Source organism: Myodes glareolus, chromosome 15 (genome assembly GCF_982192425.1).
Source record: "Myodes glareolus chromosome 15, mMyoGla1.1, whole genome shotgun sequence".
Taxonomy (NCBI): Eukaryota; Metazoa; Chordata; class Mammalia; order Rodentia; family Cricetidae; genus Myodes; species Myodes glareolus.
This window is the reverse complement of record NC_142040.1, coordinates 12319772-12339012: the sequence shown is the minus strand read 5'-3', so window position 1 is coordinate 12339012 and position 19241 is coordinate 12319772. Positions and strand designations below refer to the sequence as shown.

General features: G+C 40.7%; 1 protein-coding gene and 1 long non-coding RNA gene across 4 annotated transcripts in view; one reads left to right on the top strand and one right to left on the bottom strand.

The window, feature by feature from the left end:
* Positions 1-10529, bottom strand: part of Tmem161b (transmembrane protein 161B) — an 83182-nt gene extending 72653 nt beyond the window's left edge. For 2 of the 3 annotated variants that reach the window (XM_048455852.3, XM_048455853.3), the window contains exon 1: positions 10381-10513. In XM_048455852.3, the coding sequence (XP_048311809.1) occupies positions 10381-10383 (3 nt within the window). In that variant the 5' untranslated portion in view covers positions 10384-10513. Of the gene's footprint in view, positions 1-8672; positions 8732-10380 lie in introns of all 3 variants that reach the window. The other variant, XM_048455854.3, reaches the window with a different exon arrangement.
* A 37-nt stretch (positions 10530-10566) lies between these two features.
* Positions 10567-17501, top strand: LOC125414078 (uncharacterized). Its single transcript, XR_007236138.3, has 2 exons — positions 10567-10677; positions 10976-17501. It is a non-coding gene; the product is annotated as an uncharacterized LOC125414078 (long non-coding RNA).
* Positions 17502-19241: the final 1740 nt, after the last annotated feature.

Sequence of the window (19241 nt, the reverse complement as noted above, 5' to 3'; positions counted from 1 at the left end):
AAATGTTTTCTCTCCCAGACTTATTTCTTATCTCTAAAAATCTGGCAAATGATCTCTCAGATCCCAAGCAATTCTTACTGTTTATGACTGTAGCAATTTTAACCTAATACACATCTAGCACTTAGAAGTGTTAAACCTGAGGTTTTCAACTAGTGGTAATACATAATTATCTTTTCCTTAAAAGGACTGAATAAGCTACAATTTATAAGAAACTTAAAAGGAAACCAAGAGTTGAGCTACAGAGACTTATGACTTACGAAAGCCTAAAGCTTTATTTTATTTTTGAAACCCATTGCAGAAACTTAGTCAATTCTCTCTTTAAACAACTTGGGTTTTTGTTTATTTGTTTTAATGGTACAACATTTTTCTCTAATCAGTGGGTATGAAGAGAAAGTAGCTGGTGATATCACATAGCACTGGGGAAAATGACATAAACTTTCATATCTGAGGGTGCGCTGCGCACATCTGTAATCTCGGCACTTGGGAGATTTTTATCAGGACATTGGTTCAAGGCCTGAAGTCCACATTGGAGGGAGAGGTACAGAGAACATAAGAACTATAACGACCAAAAACACTTCTAGATGAATGATTAATAGATAAATTATAAAATAAAATGCAAGCACACAATAAAATTAGCTGAAATTATACTAGAAAATAGTCTCAATCCTTAAAAAAATGTCTTAAAATTAAGATCACAATCTACAGTATAATGAAATGTTTTATGTTTTTTCCTGCGTTTTTAATGATCAGAAAAACATGATGACAATTACTTCCAAAATTTAGTTCCCAAGTCTTCTACATTTTTTGTCTTAAAGAATATAATATAAATTTTAAAAACCTTAGCTGGACATGGTAGCATACACCTGTAATCCCAGCTCCTGGAAGGCTGTGGTAGGGCAATCAAGAGCGAGGCAGCAGGAAGGATAGAGTAAGTCCCATACTAGTCTAGTCATTAGCAAGAAACGGTGGCAAAAACCAAAAAGCAATTCCTATAAGAAATTAGTTTTCTTTTTGAACAAGGCTAAACAGAAAGGAATAGTTCTAGTGACAGAACACTTACACAGACATTCCCACAAGAATGAAGAATATGAACTATTTGTAATTAATCACTTATAATCATCATAAATATGGTTCAAGTCTTTGTAATGATAAAAATATTTAAATATGACAAGCTAATGGAGTTTTGGCTTTGGTGGAAAAAAATCTCCCAGTGTGACTTTCCTTCAAAAAAAAGAAAGAAAGCAGAAAACAGAAGGTGACCTTGCTTTTCAAAAGTAGACCGTGGCATTAGAGCCAACAATCAAATAAAGATTACAAACACCAGTTGAGCACGACACAGTGTGGAGGACAAGCAGATAATTCAGATAACTGGGATTATTAAAGACTACTTATCACAGAGATAAAAATGTGAAGTTTGCTTTAAAAGGTAAACACAGGGTTGTACCTTAGTAGTCAAACCCTTCCCTTAGCATTTCGAACATATTAAAACTAAAACCTTATGGTGCTAAGTATTCATGGCAGGCATCAACTGTTGGCAATCTACAATGAAATATACATAAAACAGAATCTGCTAACGGTTCCTCATGACATGCTTGCTGGCTGCACTGGTAAGGGTTTCCTTTCCTTTCTTTCCCAGTGCCCATCCACATTAGCCACCTCTTCACCATCCAAACCTCTGCACCCAAGAACTTGATGCAAAGATACTATCACTGCCACTCAGCAAGTGTTTGAACCTGAGAAATGTACGGCAGAGTAACTATAAATATGAACCAACAGTTATAAATTTATATAAAATATGACATGTTTTTAAAATGTGACTTCTCTTGTAACTCAAATACAAAGTTGTTGAGCATAAACAAAAAGACAATATCTCATCAAAAGTCCTACTTTTCCTCTGAAAAAAGATCTCTGTGCTGATTAACACATTAGTGGTGGTGAAGAAGTGACACAGAGAGATGGTCTTTGGGTCGGATGACCATATGGAAGGGAAGAGTCTCTAAGAGATTAGAGATTTTACAGCTCCCATGGAAGTAAAATTTCAGCTTGTAATTTCAACGGTCATTACCAGTTCATGGAAGGGGAGGGAGACAACTGCTGGAGACTAAGGGGAAAAAGCAGGGTGCCACAGGATTGGGAGGAGTGTGATAAAGAAAGCCTACAGTAATGAAGGAGTTCCAGTTCAGGGCTTCACATCTCCATCTCCTTCTCACTCATACCCTTCACATCCATGTCCAGACTTAAATGATTAATACTCTGGTATAAAGGAATCTTTTCCCTGGATACAGTTAAGGCAAAAGAGACACTAAGGAATCTACACTGTGACTCACTGTAGCAGTGAAAGAAGTTGAGCACTTGCCTTAGAAATGGCAACCATACTATTCCTAACAGTAACAACTAATTCCTGTAATACTATTTGTTATATTAGGTATCAACTAGACTTGGGAAGATTTTCCAAAAGTAAGTATATAACAGCTATAAAAATTACTACTTTGTTTTTCTTTCTTCTTTTTTGTGGTTATAGAAGTTAGAAATCTGCTGGCCTGACACCTGGGTACCCTGTCCCTTTAAGAGATAAGCTCCGTCCACTCCCAATCTTTCCCCTCCAGCCAGGCAAGGGGATCTCCCACCACTCTGTCTATCTTTCTTTTAGAGAGGCAGCTTCTGTCTCTCCCCCTTCTTCCCTATCCCCTTCTCTCTCTCTCTCTCTCTCTCTCTCTCTCTCTCTCTCTCTTTCTCTCTCCTTCTCTCCCCCCCCCCGAAATAAACTTTATACCCAAGCTCTCTCTGCAAGGCCCATCTATCTGTATCCCACCAGCCCAAAGGACCAGCCCACTGCTATCCCTTGTGGGACCACCCTGGGGTCATGTGCATCATGAATGATAACAATAGGGCCTGAATTTAGGGTCTTATACGTGTTGGACTATGCAAGTCCTCTGCCACTGAGTGATCTATCTCCAGCCTACTTGGAAATTGGGTAGAGTACAGTGTCCAGGCTGGCCTTACACTCTATAGTCCAGGCTAGCTTGAATCGGTGATCCTCTTGCCTCAGTCTCTAGAGTAGCTAGGATTTTAAGTTTGAACCAACAGGACTAACAAAAATAATCTGATTATTTCTTATTATAATATTATTTCTATAAGAAAATGGTTTTTAATCTTTAACATTGGATTAAACTTTTGAAATCTAATTCTTTTACAAGCTTATCAAATTAAGAATAATTAAAAAATAATTAAAAAATAATCAGCCTGGCTAAGCAGCACAGTGGAACAGGAAAACAGGCTTAGAAGTCAAATTCTGTCACTGCTATTTCTTTGGACAAGTTCCTCTAATTTTGTTGTGCCTCAGTCTATAAAATGGAATTAAAAGAACATAAAACCCCAGAACTTACATACTTCATAAGGATTTCAGTGAAGTTCACTTTTAGAACACCTGATAAATTCCAACTGCTAAATACACTTAGCTATTACAGTTACTGATGAAAAGTAAAACTCAATTTTGATCACCTGTAGTGCTTTGAAAGTCTTTGGCTTTATGGACTCTCTTAGTTTCCTTCCTGCTGCTGTGATAGCCTGACAAAGGTAACTCGGTGAAGCCAGGGTTTATTGACTTGCAGTTCTAGCTGCAGTCTAGCTGAGCAGAGAAGGAAGAGGCAGGAAGTGAAGTCAAGATCACCCAGCAGGGAACCAACAAACTCAGGCTAGTGATCACCTTGTTTTCTCCTTCCTGTGGAACACTTCACCTACAGAGAGGGGGCCTTCCTACCACAATTAAGGTTAATTTTCTTAGGAAACACTGAAATTGCTCTCCCCTTTCCCCAAACCTTACACTTTATGCCAGAAAACCACAAATGATATCCCATCTACTTTAATAATAGAATTACTCTTTCAGTTTAAGAGTTGTGAAGGTACAACTGAGATTATTGGCGTCTGAGGTATATTTTTCTCAGAACTTGAATGAGGCAGAGTACTTTGTGGCACACTGTGAACCCAACAATAATAGCAAGGTTGCAGAATACAATCTAACATACAAAAATCAGGTCCTCACACCAGCATAGACCAAGACCTTGTCTTTAAAACTATCTTAGGCCCTCTTCCAACCTTCACAGCCATCAGGCATGCATGTGGTACACATGTATGCATGCAGGCAAACCACCCAGGAACAACGAAAGTATTTAAAAATAATTTAGTCCACCCTGTTGGTAAAAGTTTCCTCAGATACTGAAACATTACATTCTTTAAGGAAGAAGCTTTCAAACACAAAGGTGAACAACTCAAAATAGCTTTAGAAAGCCCCTGGACCTAACCAGATTCACTAGGCCTCCCCCGGGGCAGAGTAGGCAATAAAGCTGAAGTGTCCCCCTCAGATAGAAGGAAGCCAGGCTGCAAAGTCTCAGAGCCCACAGCAGCTGCCTGAAGAAGCTGCCACACTGCCCGGAAGAGGTTCAGACTAACTGAGGCACCTGAATCAGACACTCTCCCACCTGCTGAGCTGTCTGCAAGCTATGAAGAGTGCTCCAAATTCCCAATTTTGTGGACTGCCATCTATGCTGGGGGAGGGGCCTGGTGATACAACTGTCTTAAGAGTCATTTCTGCTACTGTTAGCAAGCCCACACCCATATTCCATAAGTAACTCCAAGAGAACTCACCAAGTTGGACTTTGGTGATATCTCTACTTAGGTCTGCCATGGGCTCCCTATCTGGGATGAGTAGACTTGTGTCTCTCCAGGAAAAGTTTTGACACATAGCAACACTCCTGAAATTCACGTACCATGATGGCAGAGCACTTGACTGGCAAGTACAAGCCCTGGGTCTGTCTTAGAATAAAGAAAAGAGAGGGATAGAAGAAACAGTAGGAAAGGAAGAAGAAAACTATCAAGACACAAAGACATAGGGAAACCTTAAATAGTTATTTCAGAGCAGAAGACAGTCTGCAAGGATTGTGGTTCCAATAATACATCATTCTGGAAAGTCTTGATTACAGTGAAAAATATCAGGGGTTGCCAGAGAAAGGGAAAGATGAAGTATGAATTAGTAAAGCATAGAGACTTCCAGGGGTGTTAAAATAACCTTACATAATAATAATAGAGACAGCATGATCAATTAATCCAAACCCACAAAAAGTATATTAAAAATGAGACCTGGGCTGGTGACATGGCTCAGTAGACAAAGGTGCTTGCCACTGCCATCAAACCTGATAAACAGAGTTCTATCCCCTGAATCCATGTGGTAGAAGAAGAAAATCAGCTCCCACTAGCTGCCCTTTGACCGCCATATGCACGCTAAGGTGGAAGTGCACACAAGCAAACATGTTTTTTAAAAAAGGATTCCTAATACAGAAATAGACTCAGGGTGATTATAACATATCAATTGTACGGAACATACCATTCTGAGATGGGTACAGTGACACATGCCTACAATCACAGCACAGTGGAAACTGAGACAGGAGGATCACAAGTTCAAAACCAGTGTGGGCTATACAGTGAGAACCTATCTCCAAAAATAAAATGAACTTTTTTTTTTTTTTTTTGGTTTTTTGAGACAGGGTTTTTCTGTAGCTTTGGAGCCTACACTGGAACTCACTCTGTAGACCGGGTTGGTTGTGAACTCCGAGAAATTCACCTGCCTCTGGCTCCCAAGTGCTAGTATAAAGGACGTAGGCTACCACCACCCGACAATAATTTTATTTTTTAAAAAAGGATAGGTCAGCTACACTCCACAGCAGCACCCACGCCTGTAAGCAGCTGGACAGCAAAAATAAGACTCTACTTGTGGATTTAAAAAAAAAAGAGACAAAAACATGGAATTAGCAGATAGGGAGGTGGATTGGAGAAGAGCTGGAGAGAAGGGGTAAATATGATCAAATCTGTTGCATGAAATTCTTAATGAGTAAAAATATATTATTTTTAAGACAGTAAGGAGATATACCACAATGATGAAAGCTACAAATAGGAAGGACATGTAAAACAACCGAAACTTAGGCATGCTAAGCTAATCTGAAGCTCCTCTTTAAAAAATACCTTTCAGGGCCAGAGAGGTGGCTTAGTTGTTAAGGACACTGCTATTTTCCCAGGGGACCCTCATTCAATTCCTGGAAGCTGTGACCACTAACAACCACTGTAACTCCAGTCCCAAGGAATCCGACCTCCTTCTATGGCCTCTACAGGGCACTGCATACATATACATGCAGGGAAAACACCTACATACATAAAAATAATCAGTTAATTAAAAATTAATTGGGTTAAAAAACAAAAGCTTCAAGGGGCTAGAGATGGCTCAGAAGTTAAGAGCACTTTGTTGCTCTTGCAGAGGATAGAGATTGGTTCAGAACACTCACATATGGATTCAGATTCACTTCACAAGGACTTGAAAACTGTTGTTTTACTATAAATCCAGAGCAAATGGTAAAGTATGGTTTGTCCTCTCTAAAATTCATGCTAGAGTTTAGTTTCCATTGCATTAAGAGGGTAGAAGCTTAACAGAACTCATGTTTCAGAGTATTGTCATTGAGATGTGATTACAAATAGTTAAGGTCATCACAATAAAGTCCCTATATTAAATCAAGAAGAGAAGGAAACGAGAGGATGCATGCATTCACAAACACACACCCCTCTCCCTCATCTCTTGCCATATGATTACCTGAAACACCTCACTACTGCCAGTAAAATCATCACTAGATGAGGTCCATCAACCTTGGCCCAAGACTGTGAATCACAAAACCCATTTCTCAGAATTTACACAATCTGTGGTGCCATATTATTAGCGATGGAGAAGAGAATAAAACAAGTGGTATATAAAAAGAGAAAAGTAGTTTACGTTTTAGGGTTATTTCTACAAAGGTGCTCATGGGACAAGCTAAATTAACCAAATACTAACTGGGGAAATAACAAGTCTCAATACAAGCATCCACTAGGCCTCTTGAAGGACAAAAAGAGCAAGGAACAATCTCAGTAAAAGGAAGTCAGAAAACTTCAGAAGAAACTTAAATCTCTGGCACTGCATGTTTAATGCTAAAACCTCCTTAGAATCTGTATTTCAAATTGCATGTCTGATTTTCATTCAAAGGCATAAGAACTTCTAATAAATACATCCCATCTTCCACTGTGTATGGCCTGAAGACTCCTTGTTTAAGACTTAATTACAGAATTTATTAGAAATAAAACTCTGAGTTGGGAGTGATAGCTCATACAATAAGCCCAGCACTTGGGATACTGAAGTAGGATAGTAGGGAGTTGAAGGTCAGCCTGAGTTATTGAGTAAGAACATGTTTCAAAGTACAGACTCTGAAATTTCACTACTCAATAATGGGGTCCAAATATACATTTTTACCAAGAATCATTGGTTTGGGTTTTTTTGTTATTTGTTTGTTTTGAGGTTGAATCTTACCACATAGACCTAAGTAGCATGGAATTCACTGTATACTAGACTGGCCTCGAACTCACAGGTGCCACGCTGGGATGAAAGGGATGCACCACCATACCCAGACATTCTTAAGTAAAAGTATCCTAACACTCTTTCCGGTTTCATTAGAAGCCACCTATTCTATGACTCCCCCCATTTGGACTCAATTCATTGATCTGTGCTGTATGTATTTCTCTCCTAACGTGTAGCACACCACATCATCTCTGCCCACCAGTAGGTCCTCACTAACTGACTATAGCAAAGCTTTCCGTCCCCACAGCTAGCTAACAGCAGCTAATAACTATACACTGCTACATCAACTAAACAAGCCAGGGAACATGCACAACTCAACATGTGAGCTCAACTTTACTGTTCTCTCACAAATTAGCATGAATACGATTTCCATCATGACAGAGGGTATAAAAGAATTAGTATACCTTTAATAAATTTTCTATAGACTATTTTCACAAACTGAAAGCCAAATATAAGAAAAAAGGTTTTAAGACCACCCAAATCATGTATAAAAATATTTTTTTAAAAAAAGAGAATGAGGCTTAAAAAAAAACAGAGCTAAAGAGCCAAGAAAAACAAATCTTAATCAGAAATATCTATATATTATGAAACAAAGTACTAAATCATTGAATATAAGAATCAGAAGATGACTCAAAGAATAACTCTACTTCTTTTGTCAAGAATCTAGAACCTATTGTTTTTTAAAAATAATTTTTAAGTATTTTACTTGCATTTTATATACCTTGACATTTTGCGTGCATGTATGTCTGTGTGAGGGTGTTGGATCCCCTGGAACAGAAATTACAGTTGTGAGCTGCCATTTGGGTATTAGGAATTGTACCCAGGTCCTCTGGAAAAGCAGCCAGTGCTCTTAATTGCTGAGCCATGTCTCCAGCCCCAGGAATCTAGAACTTCTTACAGAGTTGAGGAATCTTACCAAAATCATGTAACTAATGGGAAGACTGGGTCTTCAGAGTTCATGGGAGGTGCTCACTGTATGGTTAGCAATTTAAAAGAAACGCTAATTCAACTAAGCTACATTCTAAATTCAGCCCATCCTCACTAAATTCAGCCCATCCTCACTAAATTCAATTCTCAGGACTCCAAGCACTGACTGCAATTACATACACAAACATGATCAATTCTATAGCTGTGAACAACTTCAGTCAAACAACTCAAAAACAAGGTCAAGGTCACAATGAAGACAGTTAACTACCCAGCCTGACATTGTGAAAATCACCAGATTAGCTGGAAATATACCTACTTCTTTGAAGCTGGAAGAGTAGAATTCAGGGAACACATTCTGATCCAACTTCTCTGTGACTAGAACATATTGAAAATTTTTATTGACATTCTATTGTTAACTTTCTAGACTAAGAAGTCAAAAACTCACTTTACATTTAAGAAACTGAGACCAAGTTCATTAGATATTACCTCAAGTATACCATTGCCTGTTTCCAGACTCTGCATTCTTCCTTCTGAAAAATTTGAAGTGGTGGGAAGGTTGGCTAGATTTTGATTCCTTCCAGTTCTAATGTTCCCTCTCTAACTTCATTATGCCAAATGAAAACAGAACTCTCTTAAGGAATTTAAGTCATATTATGCAGAGGTACAAAACATTTTTTTTAAAAAAATCTAAAAGAAATGTAAGTCACCTGGTAGAGTGCAACAGGAACCAGATGAGTTTGAAAGATTTTATTCTCAAGACAGTTCAAAAGTCCTTCTAAAATCATCACACACAACAGTTAAAACTGGCAATATTTGTCTCTGAAAAACAGACACGGCCAAACTGGGAGTGGTGGCACTTGCCTTTGATCCCAACACTCAGAAAGCAGTGGCAGAGGTATCTCTGAATTGGAGGACAGTCTGTTGGACATAGAAGGCGACATGGCCAAATGAAGCAAGAATCAAACATGGAAGTGCCTGCGGATGAGGGTTTGAAATCTTTCATGTCAGTTGTCTGTTCAACTATCCCAGAACCCTGTGATCTTGGAAACATCGAGTCTGCTTTTAAAATCCTCTTATGTTCCAGAACATAAGAATAGTTTACTGCAATCATGTTCCCTACACAACTACTTGCCCTCCTCCCATTTTCCTAGAAAGCAAAACCCAGGCCTGTCAAAATTCCATTGCTCATTTCATAAGTTAACTTACAAACTGTGTGATCAGTCAACACCCACTGCTTCTTAACTAAAGTTGATGAAAATTTCCTTTCTAGGTCCCTAAACTTTATCCTGCTTTCAGCCTAAAACAGTGCAGGAACTCTCAGGATGGCTGGCCTCACAGTAAAACACACACCCTCTGCTTACTGCCCACCATACTCCTTTCCATTCTATCTTCCCACACCAGGCTCTCTAAGAAATCCTTTTCACCTAACCTTTAAGACACTTGCAAATAGTCTGTCTGAAGCTATTCTCTCTGCTGTAATTGCTCTTTTCTCAAAACAATACCTTTACAAATTTTCCTTCTGTTTAAATCTGTTGATACTCAACTTGGATACTGTCCTTTTAGAAATGACATTATTTCCAGTTCTGAAATAGTAGAGTTTTAAGAAAAGTCAATTTTATCTTACGTGCCTAGCGTTGCTTGTCTCCAAGAAACAAACAGGCAATGTCCAAAGGGTACTTCTATATTCTTAAAATCTTGGTCACAAGCCCGCAGCGGGAAAAGTGACAAAGGTGACAGGGACAGGTGAGAGCTGAGCAAGGTCATCGGGGGGCTACCTGGTGCCACAGGCCACGAGCGCTGCGGGCTACCAAGTCGGGGCACTCCGACAGACCCGCCCCTCCCGCGACCCCACGGGTCCCTGCCGTGGCCGCGCGCACTCCGGGCAGGTGGGGGTCCCGCCGGTTCACCCCAACGCTCCCGCAGGTTCCATTCAGCGCAGCGGCATCAGCCGGTCCTTTCACGGACTGACCTCCCCGCCCTTTCCTCCTGACGGCCGTCACTCTGGTCCTCACAGAAGGACTCACCATAACGCCGGGATAGGTCGTGAGACCGACACTCGAGAGTCGCCGGCAGCGTCCTGAACCTCCCGCTCCAGGGTCTGCAGAACGGATCTCTCGAAACCGCGAGGGAAAAGGTCTTCCGGCTCTGCCGGAAGTCCTGCCCGCGCGGGACAGGAAGTTCCTCCCTCTCCTGACCGCCCGCGACCCCACGCCACGCGGAGAGGAGGCTACGCAACGCGTCCTCTAAAGCGACTTCCGCGGGGACCGGGCTGGGGCGGGGGGCGGGGCTGACCTTGAGAGCGCAAGGGCGCAGGCGCACAGGTAGGTGGGCGGGGCGGGGTGCCGAGCGCGCTGGGTTCCTAGGTGGGCTGGGCGCTGTTCCCCGAGCCGGGGTCAGCTGGGTGGGAGCAGATCTCGCACCTTCTCGGTTGGGTGAGGATAAAGCGTGACCTCGCGGCTGTATTCGTTTCTAGGTAGCTCAGAAATCGTCTAGGTCAGCCAGCGTCCTTTCTGTCTTTCGGTTTTAATTAAGCGGTACCTTGAAGTCTTGGTTTAAAACCCCGGTCCTGCCGACCTCTCTTAGGGAATTTGACCTTTGTAAGTTCTTTGCTCTCCACAGAGGCCAGTGGATATCTACCAAGAGCAGAACCGAGAAGAAAATTCAATGTGGACGCGTCCCACCTACTTAATTCCAATATGAACAGAAAAGACATTATAACACGGCAAAGAGTGAAATTCTCATGCACACATGGAGGGGGTGTCCCAAAACATATATTTTTGGAGGGGACAAAACCATATGTACTGGCGAACTCTATATTGTGATGAGAATTAACATTGGAGGCAAGTTTGAAATAACTACACAGAGCATCATTGGTTCAGAAATTTATCCGACAGTTTGAGAAGCCTTATCGAAACTTTGCCTACCTTAACCTTCATCCATGAGATATCACCATAATGTGATTTTCGTCCTGAAAGAGTACCTAGAAGTAATGTTGTTCAACCTGTAAATGCCCAAGGGCGCTAGGAATCACTTCTGAGCCACCTAAGGAAGTTAGATGGGGCTGTTTGAAAAGGGTACAGGAGACAAAGTTTATAACTTGTTAGTTTTCAATTAGGTCAGGGTGGGGGTGATAGAGAAAGGATAAGAAATGTCACAAGCCGCTGCAACTCCAGTGGCCTTGGGGAGTAGTTTGTGAAATAGATTTCTGTTGATGATCAATCCAGAACTTACCCCCAAGGGTTCTGTTTCTGCTCTCCTGAGAAAAGGTTGTAAATACGGCTCCTGGCCAACTGCGGATGGTTGTGTGTGGTAAAGACGGATTGGGCTGTCTGCTGGGGTATCTGGGGGAAGCAGTTGAGGAAGAAAAGGTGGAGGAGAGTGGCCCTCAGTGACAGGCCCTCAGCCTGTCAGTGGCATCACATTCTCTGAAGTCTTACTCTTTCATTTATGACATTGTGGGTCTTGTTGCTGTCCTAAACCTGGAAGCCTCATGGAGGTTCACAAAACATCTCCTATATGACAGTAAGATGGAAATTATTAACAGTGTAGACTCCATTCCTGCCAGAGTAAAAGCAAGAAAAGAAGTCATGCAGTTTCTGCTATCTTCATTTGAGTAGACTGTCATAGCCTATGCTCTTTCTTTTCTGCATGGCACATTGATCGCCAATCCTTGGTTAAAATCCTTTAATATCACATGATTATCTCTGTTACAAAATTATTAAACAAGTAATATTTTAAAGATTAGTTTGTGTATGTTTACATTATAGCTACATAAAGTCTTTTATCCTATAAAACAGTATTTTCTATGTATCGCCTTTCTCTTTTTTTCTTAAAATAATGAATTTACCACTTCCCATTTCTTAAGTCAGTAGAGGTCTTTGATAAAGTTTCAGATACAGAGAATTATGAAAGGGAAGGGGGAGATGTTATGGTAACAATTTAAAGATCTTTTTGGCAAAGAAGTCATGGATACAATCTAAAGAAAAGTCTTGGCTGTTACCATTTGGTTTGTGAAAACTTAGAAATGTCTTCTTTGAGAATTGATCTCAAATATGTGTAAATATCAACAGAAAGCTACTTATCAGTGCCCATTCTGATCTGAAACTCTTATTAAAATCTATCACTTTTTCAAAGTTAATTTCTGTCTTTTACAAAATGTATAGATTTGTTTCACCTCTTTAAAAAGTTCCATTGTTTTCTTATTACTAAATGTGATTATGTGCTTTATTCTGTGATTTACATTCCTTTGCTATTTATCTGTGGCTATGTGGTCCTTGTGTTTTGGGCTTTTAGTCCTGTAGTAAAATTGTACTTAAAATTCTTTATAGGCAATAGTAGGAGCAATTGTGTTCCAGTAGCAGTAAAATATTGGTCATGCTGCCATGTACAGTTAATGGAAGATTATGTAATTGTTCTAAAAAGCCACTAGTCTCAATAGTGAAAAATGGCTGTCTTTAAGCTAGAGGAGGGTCCATGAGTGTGGAACCTCCATGATCTGTTTAGTGCCTTTGTCAGAGACAGAAGAGCTGTTTCCCTTTTAGTCAGCACCATGTGAGAACAGAGCAAGAACTCATCTACCCCATGAAGAGGGCCCTCTTCAAATCCACTTTTGATCACTATGAGAATCGATTTTATGGTGATATATGTTCTCAACCATAATAGCAGAAAGTATAGTGCACTTTCTTAGCTCTTTGTGCATGCCATAGCTATCACTAATGTCTGATAAAGTCTAGAGAGCCCCCTTTAGCATAATACTTTTCAGTACTAAAATAAAATACATCAGATTATAATCAATTGTGTGTGATACAGCAATAAATATGTTAAGTGTAGGCATGTACTTCTAAATTAATTTTATTAATTAATGGAGGATCTAATTGTAAAATTCTGGAGTAAAAACTATCAGTTGTGTCTTGAGACTCATAACTATGATAATGTGATAGGAAAATATAACTTTTTATAGGCAAAAAAAGTGACCAGTACAGTAGTAATACTGATGTATTGTCTATATTCACTATTGGAAGAAATTAGGTTTTATTTAGAAGTTAGCGAAAATAGTAGGACTGGGTCATTGGGAGAGCATTTGGTTAGCATGTATAGAATCCTGTGTGATCCCCAGCATGGGAGAGCATTTGGTTAGCATGTATAGAATCCTGTGTGATCCCCAACATGAATAAAAACATTAGCAGACATGACTGCAGGTGTGTGTCAGCATGAAAGTTTTTGGTGAGCATGTTTGAGACCTTGTGTTTCATGCTCAGCATAAAGAAATGACAGATATGGTGTGGGTCAGTGGGAGTGTAGGGAAAGAGGGCCAGCCGAAGAAACCCACTCCGGTCCTGAAAGCAGAACTAGTGAGAGAAACACACTCTGGATCTGAGACCTGAGCCAGTTAAAAACACTTGTATCCCTGAACCCAGAACCAAAGAAACACACCCTAACTCAGGAACCATTGTCAAAGAATTATACTTTGTCTCTAGAATCAGAGCCAGAAAGAAATATTCCCTGGCCCTAAAATTAGAGCAAAAAGACTAAAATAAGGACCAGTGAAAGAAACAGGATCTGAAATCAGAGCTATCTCTGCCCATGACCAACTGACCAAAGAAACCAACCAACCCCTGAGCAAGAAAACCAACCAATAGCTGATCAGGAAAACCAACCAATCTCTGAGCAGGAAACCAACCAATCCCTGAGCAGGAAACCAATCAATCCCTGAGCATCCTCACTCTAACCCAGAGCCAGTGAAAGAAACACATCCAGGTTCTGAAACCTGAACCAGTGAAAGAAACACACCCAGGTTCTGAAACCTGAACCAGTAAAGTAAACACTTTATCCCTGGACTCAAAACCAAAGAAACGCCCTGATCTGAAGTGAGTGCCAAAAAACCCCACACTTTATTTCTAGAATCAGAGCCAGTGAAAGAAATATGCCCTGATCCTAAGATTAGAGCCAAAAGCCTAAAAAGAGCCTGAGAAAGAAACACAGTTTGGCCCTGAAATCAGAGCCATCTCTGTCCCTGACCAACTAACCAATCCCTGAGCAGGAAAACTAGCCAATCCCTGAGCAGCAAAGCTTCCTGAGAAAATTTCACTCCTAAGAAGCACTAGAAAAGCCCCTCTTCCTGTTCAGTTGCAGGCTGTCCTTTCGCATCCTGGCAGTGACAGCCACTAACTTGGACTCCTCCTTCCCAAAGAAATCTCTTTCTTTAGAGTCTTAGGTGAATACCTTCATTCACCTGTGCAGAAAACAGAAAAACCTTGCTGAAACGTTGGCTTATCGGTAGCCAGAGATTGATACATATCTGCAGGGGTTTCCCCCTTAGCAGGGTGTGTCAGAAGTAACATACTGGGCCTCAGAAGAGTGCTCTGAGGAACAGAGCAAAGCTCAGCTGTAGAGGCTCTCTGGTGAAGAGCAGGATTGCTATATCCCACCGGGAAAAACATTCCTCACCACACCCCAGCTTCAGGTAGCCTGGCTTCCCACAAGTCAAGATACCTCTTCCTCCAGGGATGAGCTGTCCTATTGCAGCCCCAGCTTCCAGAGCTGTCCTATTGCAGCTCTAGGTATTGCCTGGCTTCCCGATAAATCAGGATACCTTTGCAGGTCCAGAGCTTTAACACTCACACTTGCTTATAAGGAGAGCACTCGGTTAGTGTGTATCAGATCCTGTGTTTAATCCCTGATGTAAATAAAATAGCAGACAGTAGGTGGTTAATATTTTTCTCAACTTAATTAAAGCCTGCTTTATGATTTTAATCTTACTTTGCAGAATTCCTGACATATATTTTACTTCAGAAAGACCATCTTCACAAAACCTCTTACTTTCTGGCTTGAGATTATATCAAAAAGTCATATGCAAATACCTTCAGTTTATTAGAGTTTATTAGTGAATTTGTGAGCTGAGAAGTGAGTCTTAGAGCATCCAAAATCACATATAGACAAGAGGAAATTTGCAGCTGATACAGACGGTTTTATGCCTATCTATCTCAGACATTTACTGCCACAGGCTATTCTTCATAAAATAATTTATTGTTGATACATTACCATACAGCATATGCAATTTTTCAATACCTTTAGCTGTGCCATACTCAGAAAAGGAAATTCAGATAACTGAACACACTTAAAAGTTTCCTTGAGATAAAATTTTAAGAAGCAAAGTGAGGTTTTTCACATGCTTTTCTTATGCTTTAGCATTCTGGCACAGCACCTGGGGAACCTGACACTGACCAACAACGAGGAATTGCTCGTCTAATTGAAAGTGGCAGGAACCTTGGGAGAAAGCAATAGCATACCAAGGATAATTATAAAAAGTAGCATGAACACTAAAGCATAGTGTTAAGAATCCAAAGCTCCCAAATGAGGTTAGACTTGAAAAAAAAATCTAAGAGAGGACAAATAATGGACCTTTTACAATTCTGCGCAGAAGCAGCTAATCATGGGTGAGCCATGTGCAGCTTCTCGTACTGCCTTAGTTTTGAGAGAGAGAGCAGAGCTCCCTGTCTGGCTCCGTTAGTAACAAAGGAAGCACACGATGACATGGTGAAAGAGCCGTGTTTGCGTGTCAAGAACCTGGGTTTAATTTCTGTCCACACTATTAAAATGTACTGAGCTTCTCCAACAACCCAAGCAAAAACAGAGCCCTGCTGCTAAGGCTGGCCATCACCAAACTGAAAGCATCCATATCTCCAAACATGCTAGTGTGACACACGTGATAAAGAATATGTTCTTTCATCGCCCTGTTAGCAAAGTAACTTGGAAGTGACCAGTTGGCTTCATAGTCCTTGTTTGTACTTTCCTTAGCCTTGGTCTGCTTATTGAGCCCACCCCTTATCCCTGCTTATTGGCTCACCTATATTATAGAATGAGACACTACCCAATTTTAGAAATATCTATAAAAACCAGTCTAGTCTTTAAGATAAATGTGTTGTGATTTTGACATTTGGCAACAAATAATTTTATTACTCCAGGTAGGTGCTCTTACCATCTATAAGATGGACATACCATTTCTCATAGGAATTTCCTGAATAATAGAAATAACGCATTTAAAGCATCGAATCAGGCTCACAAATTGTCTAGTTAAAGTTGTAGTGCTGTGAAGGAACACCATTACCATGGCAACCCTTATAAAGGAAAACATTTAATTTTGGCTGGCTTACAGTTTCAGAGGTTTAGTCCATTGTCATTATGGCAGGAAACATGGTGGCGTGCAGGCAGACATGCTGTTGGGGAAGGAGATGAGAGTCCCACATCTTGACCCACAGGCAGCAGAAGGAGCCTGTGTCATTAAGACCTTAAAGCCTGGGCACATAAGACCTCAAAGCCCACTCCCACAGTGATATACTTCCTCCAATAAGGACACACCCACTCCAACAAAGCCACACCTTCTAATTGTGCCATTCCTTATGGGCCAAACATTCAAAGACATGAGTCTGTGCGGCCAAACCTACTCAAACCATCACACAAATAGTATCTAAGAAATAGTAACTCCAACTAGCTGTTTCTCCTCAGTTAAATGGTGGTGAAAAGCAACTCTATTCCTAAATAGCGAAGGCATTCTGACAGTTCCTAACAGTTCAAGCTTAGATTGCATCATCTGCTATGGGAGTTCCATTCCAGGCATTGGAGGGAAACTTAAAGGGGTCTGAGAACAGCATTTATTGAAGGGATTGCAGGAAACAAATAGAGCAAACTAAACCAAACCTAAGCTAATGTATATCCTTAGGGTAAGAGATGAAGCTATTTTTAAAAATATGTATTAACGTTTATGTGTGTGCTTCTGCATGTGCCTGAGTGGTAGATCCTCTGGAGCGGGCGTTATAGGCAGTTATGACTGCCTCATGTGGGCACAGGAACCAGACACAGGTCCTCTGTAAGAACAGCACGGGCTCTTAACCCCTGAGCCATCTCTCCAGCTCAAGAAATGGAAGTCTCATGTGCCACATAATGATATTTTGGTCATCAGCATGTCATATAAATGATCATAGTACTTCTGGATTATTATATAGAGAAAATTTCTATGGCCGTGTGATGTCAGCCATCCTAAAATTGTAACTCATTTTTAAAATTGTAAAATTGTTACGTTTGTGGTAGTTTGGTGTAAGAAAACGCACTGTACTGTTGGTTGTATAAGACTATAGTCCACACTTGATAGCACTTATCTCACTGGTTTATGTATTTGCTATGTGTTTTAGTTTCTTAAATCCCTTTGACAACAGACCTGACAAAAGCTACTTAAGGAAGGAAGACATGATTTCAGCTTATAGTTCCAGAGCTGGAATGCCATGGAAGGGACGGTATGGGTCCGGAGCAAGGGGCAGCTGGTCACATTGCCTCCATGGCCAGGAGGCAGAGTGATGAGTGCCTATAGTCAGTTTGCTTTCTCCTCTTCATTCGGTCCAGAACTCTACACAGGAGAATGGTGTGGTCCACTGTTACACTGAATCTTCACCTCAGTTAACCCAGCTAGATACTTTCTCATTGACACAGCCAGAGGCTTGACTTATTGGTGACCCTAGGGCCTGTCAAGTTCATAACACCAACCATTACGATGTGCTTTTATCACATTTGAGTGTAGTTTCTACTTATTTAAAAACTTTACTGCACCAGAAAGATAGTGCAATGGGTAAAGGTGCTTGCTGCTGAGTCTAACAACCCGAGTTCAGTCTCTGAGACCCACAGATGGGAGGAAAGTGTACCAACTCCCATAAGTTGTCCTCTGACCATACACAGGCTGTGGCATTCACCACACCCTCACATAAAATATAAATAAACTTAAGATAATTATAAAAATTTTACTGTAAAACAATTTACTGTGATGAGCCAGAAGTATCTCTGATATGTGTTTACCGCATCTCTTGATTCCTTCGAGAAGATGAGTTGACTGACCTATGTCTTTGAGCTCTGTGTAAGTATAGCCTATGTCCATTTGCCCAAGGGACAGAGATTTCCAAATATACAGAAACAAAAGAATAAATTTACTGAATAAAGGTTTAAGTGGAAATGTAATACTTAGAAACTAAGGTGGTGTGGAAAGAACAGGTCTCTTGATTTCTTTAAGGCAGTAAGAGGCAGTTTGAAAAGGAGAGAAAGCTTGAGACCTTATACAGGAAGTAGTAGTTAATGATGGCCCTTATAAGGTAAATCCATATCCTAATCTTTGCCTTGTGAACATTATTTCATCGGGAAGAGATGTTATTAAAAATCTTTGGTTGAGATTATCCTGGATCATTTGGTGAGCTGTAAATCCAATAACATTTTTATATGACAAAAAGGAAAAAAAAAGGGATTTTAATCATAGAAACGGAATGGGATAATATGGCCACAGATCAATGAACACTGATGTTTGCCAAAAGTGGAGAAAACTAAGAACGTGTTCTGGGATCTCAAGAGGTAGTCCAAGCCTAGGAATGTAAGCCCCTTGAGTCACAGGAGTGGCCAGGCCCCTCCCACAAGGACCTCTAACTGCCAGGTTCCGCCCACTGTGTACTCTTAACTGCCCTAACTGCTGGACCCTGACTCCATCCTATGGAGTAAAAAGCCCAGTCTCTGGACATGAAATCCCATTAATCTCCATCCTGGAAAGCTCCACCCACTTTCCAAGAAACTGTATCAGTCTACTGCTCTTTCTCACCTGAGCAGAAGCAGCCACCCTCCTACGTTTCCCTCCCAATAAACCTCTTGTGTAAAGTTTGTTGTGTGATGTGATGGTGCTATTTCTTGTGTGATGTGATGGTAGTATTTCTTGTGTGAAGTTTGCTGTGTGATGTGATGGTGGTATTTCCTGTGTGAAGTGATGGTGGTATTTCCTGTGTGAAGTTTGCTGTGTGGTGTGATTGTGATATTTCTTGGCTCCTGGGTGCCAGGATACCTTTCCAGTAGAGGTGTAATT